This window comes from Necator americanus, chromosome I (assembly GCF_031761385.1).
Source record: "Necator americanus strain Aroian chromosome I, whole genome shotgun sequence".
In the NCBI taxonomy this organism is placed as follows: domain Eukaryota; kingdom Metazoa; phylum Nematoda; class Chromadorea; order Rhabditida; family Ancylostomatidae; genus Necator; species Necator americanus.
The window spans coordinates 15,593,338-15,604,349 of NC_087371.1; the positions used below are offsets into that span (position 1 = coordinate 15,593,338).

An 11,012-nucleotide genomic window follows, 5' to 3' on the forward strand; every position below is an offset into this window, starting at 1 on the left:
CATTTTTTGAAATAACTTCGTCGTGTTTGTCTCTTTTAAGCAAACGGGCTCATTGTTGATGCAAGAATTCTTTGTTATTTTTAAATAATGTTTTCACTATTTCTTCGCTTTATCATACTCTTCTCTTAAATAAATGAGCAATTCTTGAAGACCAGTACCACCTTTGGCTGATACGAAAAATGTGGGATACCCTGGAAAAAGTCGTCGGTTTCCATCATTGTCTTGCTGAAAGTTGAAATTATTACTGTGAAGCAATACTGGAGGCTTTGTATTGTACAAACTCACCGTAGGATCAAGATCTATCTTGTTCAGTACTACGGCTGTAGGTCGTGAGGATAACCCTTTACGATACTCTTCCAACTCTATTCGTAACAAATCAAATTGTTCCCGTAATTCACCAAGTGTGATATCAAGCACGTAGAAAAGACAACTGAAAGTCGTTGTTGATATCCTATTTAAAATGCTATAAATTGTGCAAAAATGCATCTTACCTGCACCTTTCTATATGCTTTAAAAATGAAATACCAAGACCGCGATCTTCATGTGCACCTTCGATTAGACCAGGGATATCAGCCACTGGAAAATGGAATAATGTTATAAGTCTATCGCAGAACTTTGGCGAAAAAAGATGATATCACCAGCTATTTGCTCGAAGTCATCGTAGTGAACTATCCCCACATGCGGTTTTAGCGTTGTGAAGGGATATGAAGCTACTTTAGGCTTGGCTCGAGAAATGGCTCGAAGAAGGGAACTGAAACTACCAAATGGTGCAACCTTTTTCTTTTGTTCAAAGGTAGAAGAAAATGGAAATGAGAGTTTGAATAAAGTACAACTTAAAATGCTTTATGTCTATTGTTTTTGTTTTATTGGAAAATTATGCAGCGTAGCACTGTTAACTCCAGTTTGTAAGAAAATTGACAGAGCGGCGAAACTCACGACTTTCCCGCGTTAGGAAAGCCAACAAGACCTGCAGTGGCCATTACTCGCATCTCCACATCATATACTACCTAAATGTCTTCTTATGTTCTTCGTTTTCCAATTTTATATGAAGAATGTGAAGACTAATCGATAAACATCAAATCATCTTACTCACCTCTTCACCCCGACCTCCAACTTCAGCCTTGAACGGTTTCCGAACTTCATTTGACACATAAAATTGATTCCCATGCCCTCCAGCCCCTCCACGTGCAGCCAAAAAGACCTGAATACGTTTCCACTAATCGCTGCAGCTCTATCGGAGCATTGTGAGAAAAAATTGAGCAGGAGCAACATTATCATTATGTGAGCAACATTATTCGAGCACCCAGGCTCTCTCAGCAGCAATTCACAATTTGCTAGGTTGAGACTGAATGAGTTGAGCTCAAAAACTCCAGTCCGATCTTATTTCTCCAACAGTACTTTGACTTAAGACATGTGAAAAATCCTTACATCGCCTTCGTTTGCCAACTCGAATACGACGGTGTCGCCATTCTTGAAAACTGTGCCAACAGGTACACGGATCTGAAAACGGCTTTCCATGCATACAACCCTTTTGCAATATGTAAAGATGGATGACGTAAAGGAAGTGGTCTGTTAATGCGAAAATCATTCTAACCATCCTGACTGCTAGCAACAGAAGAGATCATTATTTATTACGCAAAACGGTCACAGTGAAGTCACAAGTTTCGGTCATCCTGATTCGCAAATTCTAAATCTTACTTCGAATGTCTTCGTAAAACACTGTAGCGTGAGCATAAAATAATAGAGGGTCTATTTTCTACTCTAGTACATCGATATGCCCTGTGCTCGTTGGATCGTGATAAACGTTAGTTGATTGAGATAACCAAGATTGGATATCTATATCAGACGTGCATACAACTATTTGAAACAAAACTGGTTTAATCTACAGCATTTTCTGTAGGAACTTTATTATCGAGAACAAAGTTTTTACGGCCACAACATCAATTATCGCCCACTTTTATGATCATGAGAAAAAATAACCTCGAGATGTTCAGCTGACTTGCCATGGCATGATTTTGATCCTCCGAAATCGCCTCTACCAGCTTTTTCTATGGCTCTCAAATGTGAGAGGTCCTTCGTATGGTTACAAGCTGGAAGATAGGTCATAAAAGTATGGAATATTCGCAACAGGACCTTTGTTGCACAATCTTGTCTTAATTATTGTTAACAGTTTAAAAAAGAATTAGAATTATGTCCTCTTCTGTTCGCAAGGTACAATGAAGTTTACAGCTCCGTTCATTAAAACAGCCTTGTCACCTGCACTTGATTTTTCTTGATTTCAGAAAATACGAACACCCTACAAGCATATCCTTTACCTCTGAATAGGACATGTCCACCATTTCCACCATCGCCACCATCTGGCCCTCCGAAAGGATTACGATAGCCTCTAGAAGGATTCAATTGCCAAATCGTAAGTAATTAGTCTACATATACATTTATAGAGAAACTACAATTAGTTTCATCAATTCACTCTTGCCGTTTAGCAGGTCAGTAGAAGACAACTTTGACAAATCTCTACCACTCGTTCGTAACCGCTTCGTCCATGATAGACTGGGATTCTTGTGTGAAAAGTCTTTCCTATCGAAGTTCACGAAAAAGCGTTGTCGAAAATCAACATATTATTACCTGAAGAAAGAAATCATTCCGTCACCTCCGTTCCCAGCGATACATTTAATACGACGGTAGTCTACGAATGTACCAGCCTACAAGCTGTCCGAACTAGTAAAAATGGAAAAGTAAGATGAAATAGGAGGAGAATACGAGAGACAAGTTTGTTTTGATAACCGTACACTTGGTGTACTGCTGGAATCTTATGAAAAGTAGGATTTCCCTTACCTCTCCAAACGACTTCGGCTTCTTTGGCAAGACAGGGTTTTTAGAGATGAGAGGAGTAGAAGAATTAAGCCGATTGCCAATCATCCAGAAAATTAATCGCGGTTGCAGCATTGTACCTGTTTCAGCACAAAAATCATACTACTTTCAAGGTACTGGAATTACAGGAATTACAGTCATTTTCACTTGCTTCCTTGCCTATAAAAAGGTTTGTGAAAACGAAATGTGACGTATCAATACAGTGCAGAAATTGTATTTCATTGTCACAATGCAGGTAGTTACACTTTTTGGACCTTGTTCATCAGCGAATTATATAAACTTCACGAGAACGCAGAAGAATATCCGCAACATCAACTCTGGTCTCTCCAAGATTCTCATCGATGACTCTTCACTCTGAAGAATGAAGGACACACCATCCGGGATGTTCTCTTTTCGGAAGTCGAACAGAGGGCTAATGGCCTGTATGAGAAATGAAAAACGCATAAGAAGACCCAATGATTTCTTACGAGACTCCTCATAGACAAACACTTTTCTGTCAGCAGAGATAGTTGAAGTCATCAGAAAACTTTTTAACGCTACGGGAACGGACGTACGCATTACTGTTGCCGTACGAGCAAGTCTGAGCAAGTCCAATGGGAGCAAGGTTGATACGGCTGACAAAACTTCGTTAACAAACATAGAGTGAGCAGCTCTTTTTACTGGCCTAACAATGAAGTGACAGTACATTTTATTTCTATATCGAGTTCATGCGCTTTGTACACTATAACTCGGCACTTATGATCCCTGAAAATATACAATATAATCACAAACATGCATAACATTTGATTCTCGTTAGGAGAACATGGAGGTGAACTGATTTTGATGAATACAACGGCAGACACAACAAAAGATTTGAAACATGCTTGAGATGAAAAGGAATGAGGTGTCATACGGCATATTCGTAAATGAAAAGATAAACATTCCTAACAATCTAAATAAGCTGCCAATAGAGAGCAGGTAGAGTGGAAACATACACACGGTCTGCAAGGAAAATAGCAGCACAGAAATTCTTGGAGGTGTCGAGAAAAGAAAACAAAGACCACTCGGTTTATTCTCTGTGGAGAAATTGAAAGAGCAAATGGGAAAAAAAATGTTACAGGAATACAGACACGGATCGGGCAGTTCAGCAAAAGCTAGTAAAGAACAAATTGTAAATTATCATCAAGAGATGTGAGATACACAAAGAACAAACACGAACAGAACAAAATATTATGAAATCAAAACAAGAAGTAGATTATGACAACGGCGGCACGATAGAAGAACGAAAATAAAATCTCAATGTATCACAGACTGCAATAATGCACTTCTAACAATGACAAGTAACCATACACGACTACTCAACACTAAAGCTGACTTCTTGGCAGTCTAGTCTTTGGTTAAACGCAGTAAATTTCACAAAATACTCAGCAAAGTGAAATAAAGGTAGAAAAATTTACTGTAGGCTAAATGGCAAGTCTGGCTTCCAACTCTCTCTCAAGTGTAAGTCGTAGCATTCTGCACTGGTCATCCGTGAGACCATGTTTTCGCCCTAATTCCTTTGCTAAGCGAGCGGCATTGTCAGTCTAAGACGTACAAAAAGTTAGAAAAATGAAAATGGAAGAAAAAACTATGCAAACAAAACTAACGTTCATCACAGCTATATCAACGGTGTCACCAGAATTCTTCTTCAGATTCAACAGAAATACAGGTCTTGATGGTGTAGATGTTGGTACTGAATCCTTTCCTGGAATAAGAGGAAATGGAAAATAGGGATAAAATACACAGTTACTGCACATGGCTAACCCAAGGATTGTATATTCGGCAAATCTTCAGCACGAGCCTGCAGGCGACTGCGTACCTTCAAATAATAACTGCTAGGACTGAAAAGACTGAAATATTCGACAAAGCTACCAATATCGAAAAAGGAGAGTAAGAAAGACGTATCTATGTACTTGCACTGAGTTATCCCCGTTATTAAAACAGTGAACTAGGACTTCATTCAAATTAACTGTGGCCTTCTTACCTAATTTGCATCACCTTGAAAAGGGAGGAAGACGAAAAAGCGATGAAACTAAATTTTGTTTACCAAAACTACCTTTTCGCGAAGTGTAGACTCCTCTAATTCACTGACAATCGCAGGGCAAGGGTTTTTCTGCAAAAGGAATTGAATAATACGATATGATAATATACCAGAAAACAACTAGTACGTACCCGATCGGATATGCTCTTTCTTGCTGTTTCAGACGACTCGTTTTTCGACCGAAGGTGGGGTGGTACATAAAGTTTGTATTCAGCTGCAGGAACAGGTTTCTTTCTTTTACCTGCAAGGCCTCAAATTACGGTATGTAGATGCAGGGAACGGGAATACAGACGTTTGAGAGGAAGAATTAAGGGCAAAACAATTGAACCCTCACTTTCTCTGATTTTCTTTTGTACTTCTACTTTTCGTTCCTCCATTACTTTGTGATATTCATCTCTAAATAAACAGAAACTGGGTAAGGATCTACAATGAGTGAATAGAGAAGGATTGGAGTTGAAGGGAAAACTTGCCTGTCAATTTGATTCTTCACAATGGATTTGATGAAACCATGGCTCATGTCAAGACCACGAAACCGATCCACATCATGACTGTTCATATTCTAAAATCTTCAAATCTAACAATAGTAGCAACTAGGATAATGGAATTGGATGAAACGGACGGAAAACTACCAGAGAAGAGAAGTATGTAATGAAGAAGCAAATAGTGGAGATGAGCGAAAATTACTGCTAGTCTCACCGTAGAATTGACGAGGTCATCTGACTACACACTAGATCATCTAATATACGACTATTATGAGAAAAGTGTACTTGCAGGTCAACGATGCGTGCGAATGTGATTCGTAGTCGAGGAATGGAACCGTTGCTGAACAGCGGTGAATGTGGAGAAAAAGTTAGGTGAATAGGGGGTGGGATCGGATTATTGCTGTTCTCAAGGTGACGTCTCTTAATGACCACGGGAAACAGGTCCAGCAAACGTGGAAGAGAGACATTTCTTTAAATGTGAGGAAAAAAGTAACGACGTCGGACTGCCTAGCGCTGTTCGATTCGCGTTATTTCAAACTTATTCAATCTCTAGATTATTTCGACGTGTCGAAGAAATATTAATCTGTATGGTAGTAATGCATTTAATCTAAACATTCGATTTCATTTTAAAAAATCACTGAGAACTCACTCAAGAGAGGAATGACTGCAACCTGCTCTGATGGTACAGAAATAAAAATGATATTTATGACTGTTTATATGTGTATGATCTACCTCTCATCGACGGCGTACTGTGTAAACAAACACTGCCCAACATGAAGGTACCATTACAAGATGGAAATTTTCATTTGAGATACCACGTACTACTAATACGGACGAAACTGCGATTATCCCGTAGTTTCGTGGAATGTAGGACACTTCCGCACAGCCGCGGGCACCTATGTTTGCCTCGGCGGCCGTGACGCACCCGAAACAGCTCGCAGATTTTCTCTGACGCGCCCTCTGCTCTTTATTTTCTGCTCCATTAGCCTAGATAAAGCTCTCTAATCATATTCTATGCACTGTGATGATTTCATCTGATTGACACCTTATTCATGAACTACAAATAGCATTTTTTCAAACTTCAGATGATCTAGGAAAAACAACAACACTCCGCTGAAGTAGATAGGGAATAAAAAAGTGCTCTATTGTCCTGCAGGTTAAGTCGGAAATTAGTTTATTCTTGTGGGGACTTTTACGTAAGTTTTTCTAAGGTAGGTGCTTGGGTGGAGCGTGTTAGGCAGTGCTGTACGAGTTGCGCCTGACGCGTCGCGTTCATCCTGGTAAATATATGTACTTCGACCTTTAATAGTAACAGATGGAGCAACAGGAACGAACAGCAACAGGGAACAACTACTACGATGAAAGAAGCGAACTAAAACAAAAACTGCAGATAAAAGAATGTGGAAATGGTGAAATCCAGTCCAGTCCAGAAAGGTTAGAAAGTAGTGGCAGGTTACGGTAATTGACTTGATTGCTAGTTGGCTTCTTTGAATAGTGAACTAATAGAATGTTGTGTAAACAGTAGATAGGAGGATGTTTAGCAAAATCAATAAGAAACGGACAAAAAGAAATTCGGAATTTTATTTCCCCAAAACGGAAAAACTGCTGTGCTGGTGAAGACACGACGGTGAAGCTTGCTGGGACTTCTATGTCAGCCCCAAATCCGAGCAAATCATCACACTGCGAGCACAAATATTTAATCTGCATCCCTGCCCTTCGAGAAACTAATAGGTAGCTTGACTACTCGTTGCGCATCTACGAAAACAAAAACCACAACTACTATAGAGTCATCACTTCTTCACCGAAACAACGATCCGTTGATAGCATCCTAATATTCATGTGGAACATGGGAAGAAACTATGAAGGGATGTATTACCACATTTTGATTCTCATAGCAAGCATGGCACAGTATGTACTTTCATAGCCACAGTACATGGAAAGCGTGTTCAGAAGAAGGTCCTCCAGAAATGTAGAGAATATATTGACGTAATTCTCGAGAAGTAGTACGAATAGAGTACTATAGAGTCATCACTAGAGAGAATAGAGATTAGAGGAAGGCCAAGAAAAGGGATGATTTGGCCAGTTTTTTTCGAAGTTTTTCCTTATGTCGAGTAATCTAAAATTTGTATTTGAATCGTTTTTTGTTGCTTTCAAGTTTGAACAACATATTTAGTTGATTATTCTCTGTTATTTCCTTAAATTCTTATTTTTTCAGACATCTCGTTCTCCTTTTTCAGATGTGAAAGATCTTCTCGTGAGATGTTATAAATTCCTAGAAATCTGTGGCGATACAAAGATGTAACGGTTGGCTAAAAATGGCATGTCCGTCCCTAATTATCGTAAATTTGCATGTAATTGACATAACTGTTACTTTCGGGGTAATGGCAATTCGTATAAGAGCAATAGGATAGAGCAAGATCCAATATTCAATCCGTATCATCGTTAGACTGAAGAAGAACAGAAGATTTTCAAATGTTTGATGTACTTAGCGTCCTCAATCTCTTAAACACAATTGGAAGAAATTAGTTCTGCAGCTGGAAAATCTAGTTATGGACTGATTACCACAGAATGTGGAACACTGAATAAAAGTGAAGGTCAATGCGGTGGCTGTTGTGTACGGTACAAAAATTCATACTCTTTTTTCAAGGCTAGTTGCCCTCTGAGCGCACAAACGGTCATTACAGCTGGTCAAATAGTCTGGAAGGTAAAAAAAAAATTAGCTGCACTGAGTCAAAGTGAACGGGACATTACTCTACGAGTCAGTAGCTTTACTAATACTGCTATAGTAGTATGTTGGTCCTGTGACGATAACACGAAATAATATTGTTCTCTCGAAAAGCAATTAAGTAGATGATGAATAGAGCTATTTCTAGCCGCAATCGATCGCGGCTGATTCATTTAAATGTGTTTCGATAAGTACTGTGGGTACCGCTGTGATGTGGAGCATTGCATCTGTGGTGTCTGGATTCATGAAAAGCGAAAAGCGAACCATAAAAAAAAAGATTAAAAAAAAAAAAAGAAAAAAAAAAAGGAAAGAAAAAAAAATTTAATTTTAAGTAAAAGAAAAGAATGTTAAAAAAAAGAAAAAGAAAATGAAAAAAAAAGAAAAATAAAAGTAAGAGTATAAAAAGAAGATTAGGGAAAATGAGTAGAAAGTGGGAAAATATGATTAAATGAATTTTGTAGGTGTTTTAAAGTAATAAAATTTAGGAAATATAAGAAAAGAGTAAAATGAGAAAAAGAAAAAGAGAGAGAAAAAAGAGAAAAAGAGATAATTTTTGCTTTTTCCCCCCCCCGAGCATTACTGCAGAGAACTTCATTGGATGTCAAGAGAATGCGGGAAATTGTTTCCTATTTAAAATTGAGCAGGAGAGATTCAAAAATTTCCGTCCTTTCGCTACGCTTTGATGAAATCCAACCGAGAAGCGGACGTAGCTAGTAATCATGGCCTAGAAATGTGCATAGATTTGATTGCAAGGTTCCCCACGCCCATTTCTAGGCTTCAATTCAAACTGTTCAAACGATACGAAATGCCGAGAAGAAGCAGCTCTTTGATAACCGCTAAGTCCGAAACATAATTTTGAACACAAAGAAAAGTAATTTTCGAGGTATTTTATTAGAAGTGGAGTGGAAAAGAATGAATCAAGTAAGTACTTTTTTTAACAAATGGTTTTGGAAAGATTTCCAACTTAATCTCGAAGAGACTCCTGCCTGTCATCATTTTAGTTCACCTATGGTTTTCATTGCATTTTCATTGCTGCTATCCTCATGGATAGTTAGGAACGTTTGTTCTCGTTTGGACCGTAGAGGACAATTTTTGATTTTCGTACGCCATTGCTTATATTTGATTGGTGATGTTGGGATCTCTCCACGAATAGATAGGAGTGTTGGTTTTGTTATGGATGACACAATACAACCGTGATTCGATTTGGACACAGAAGATAGAGCGGAGAAGAAGAGCGTCGTGCGAGCGCTCGGAGAAAATCAGAGAGTTCCGGCGGATACGTTGCCGTCGCTCTAGTAAACATAAGTGAGAGCACCTACGAATGGGGCATTGCTTCCCTTTCCTTCAATGTAATCATAGTTTGAACAAAGCCATACTTAAACAACGAATTTCGATCTCGTTGAAAGGCATCGCCCCACGAAATCTGGAGTGGTACGGGTTTCAGGTGGGTAATGCCTTTATGGGGTTGTAGATTGTGAGGAAGAGAGTGATTATGTTCACTTCCTGTATAAGTGTAAACGGAACCGTTTCTTACGACGGCTTCTGTTGCAATGCGCAACGTTTGCGCCCCGCCCCTCGAGTGCGATTTGTCCGAATGGGTTTTCGGCGAATCGCGGTCGGGAGGGGTGGCGCGCCGCAATAGGGAACGTCGTATGGAACAACGTTCCGGGGTCGTCGTCTACACTGTTACACGGAGAGATGTACGGAATCACACTCTTCCTCACAATCTACGACCCCGTATAGGCATCACCCACCTGAAACCCGTACCACCCCAGATTCGTGAAGTGATGCCTTTAAGGGCTTACTCCCTCAGTCGGATATTGGATTATCGATTATAAAATCGTAGTGTTCGAGAAGTATAAACGGATGAAAGATCCTGAACTGTTATTTGAATAATTTCTTCGGCTTTATGTTGTCGTTGTGGAGATTCGACACTGCCACTTTTGTTTTTCTTCCCTTCAGCCATCTTGAGTATTTCTATCCACTTTTCTCCTGCTCCTGCCGATCTTTCTCCTTTTTTTCTCTCTCTCCCCAAGCGATGTGCACATTATTCCTTCCGATCACTCCCGTTTCGTTCTTCATGGTCACTCCTGAACTCCATCCTACATTGCCTTCTTCTTTCTTATACTCTTCATAACTAACTTCCAATCCAAAAAGTACCCTTTTTGGGGGTTTCCTTTCCGGGTTTATAGGTCCCAAAGCTTTTTCACTCGCTTACGTTAGTACCACTCTATGCTTGGCACATCCACATTTGATCGCCCGGATTTATCTTCTCCACGTGTAAATACCATTAATACACTACTGTTTCTATATTTCACAGATCTTACAATGAAAGCTCACAACTAAAGGAACTACGCACACAAATCCCAGTCATATATCCTCAAGTCCTAATTGTGACGAAAACTCAACGTTTCTGACTCACTGCCTCAGTAGCCCCTCCGCTGCCAAAAAAAAACCACAGAAAACAGCTGGAATGTGCAGGAAACTCGTCCGCGTACGTGTTTTACTGGGAGGGTTTGACACGTCATGTGTAACGCACACAAACGCGGTCGGTACATATAAAAGCTCTTTTCCGCGTATAGTTCCATTTTCATTTGTGGGAAAGTGTTTGAGGTTCGCTTATATGATTCTTCTCATTGTAAATATTCACTTTCGTTCATATTTTTTTTGTGTTCAAATATTCTGTGTTTTCTACTCTTTCTACTTGTTTTTCTTTTCATTCTTTTTTAATCGACCACCAGTCAATTCCAGAACTGTTTCTTCACTTTGTATTTATCGCTTAACCAATCGGTTTTCCATGGAGAAATGTCCTGTTAGCGCAAGCTGCTTGAGACGTACCGTTTAAAACTCCAATCTTGCTTGAGTCTGAGAATCG

At 39.4% G+C, this 11,012-nt stretch overlaps 4 protein-coding genes across 5 annotated transcripts; 1 reads left to right on the forward strand and 3 right to left on the reverse strand.

The window, feature by feature from the left end:
* Positions 1-96: 96 nt before the first annotated feature.
* RB195_005667 (uncharacterized protein) lies at positions 97-2,946 on the reverse strand (the record flags this gene model as incomplete). 2 transcript variants are annotated; one of them, XM_064178305.1, is made up of 11 exons in its annotated part: positions 97-225; positions 286-430; positions 498-576; positions 639-751; positions 937-1,007; positions 1,094-1,201; positions 1,429-1,500; positions 1,981-2,090; positions 2,316-2,386; positions 2,626-2,702; positions 2,836-2,946. In XM_064178305.1, the coding sequence occupies 11 exons, from the start codon at positions 2,944-2,946 to the stop codon at positions 97-99; spliced, it is 1,086 nt and encodes a 361-aa protein (XP_064035369.1). The 2 variants fall into 2 exon arrangements, with proteins under 2 accessions (XP_064035369.1, XP_064035370.1); XM_064178306.1 differs by having other exon boundaries at positions 492-576; positions 2,836-2,919.
* Positions 2,947-3,141: 195 nt separating this feature from the next.
* RB195_005668 (uncharacterized protein) lies at positions 3,142-3,558 on the reverse strand (the record flags this gene model as incomplete). The annotated part of the gene is made up of 1 exon (XM_064178307.1): positions 3,142-3,558. One exon carries the CDS (start codon positions 3,556-3,558, stop codon positions 3,142-3,144), a length of 417 nt encoding a protein of 138 aa, XP_064035371.1.
* Positions 3,559-4,313: 755 nt separating this feature from the next.
* RB195_005669 (uncharacterized protein) lies at positions 4,314-5,486 on the reverse strand (the record flags this gene model as incomplete). Its single annotated transcript, XM_064178308.1, has 7 exons — positions 4,314-4,433; positions 4,497-4,594; positions 4,654-4,708; positions 4,946-5,002; positions 5,062-5,171; positions 5,265-5,326; positions 5,401-5,486. 7 exons carry the CDS (start codon positions 5,484-5,486, stop codon positions 4,314-4,316), a joined length of 588 nt encoding a protein of 195 aa, XP_064035372.1.
* A 5,124-nt stretch (positions 5,487-10,610) lies between these two features.
* On the forward strand, positions 10,611-10,982 carry RB195_005670 (uncharacterized protein; the record flags this gene model as incomplete). Its single annotated transcript, XM_064178309.1, has 2 exons — positions 10,611-10,750; positions 10,889-10,982. The coding sequence occupies 2 exons, from the start codon at positions 10,611-10,613 to the stop codon at positions 10,980-10,982; spliced, it is 234 nt and encodes a 77-aa protein (XP_064035373.1).
* Between the last annotated feature and the right edge of the window lie 30 nt (positions 10,983-11,012).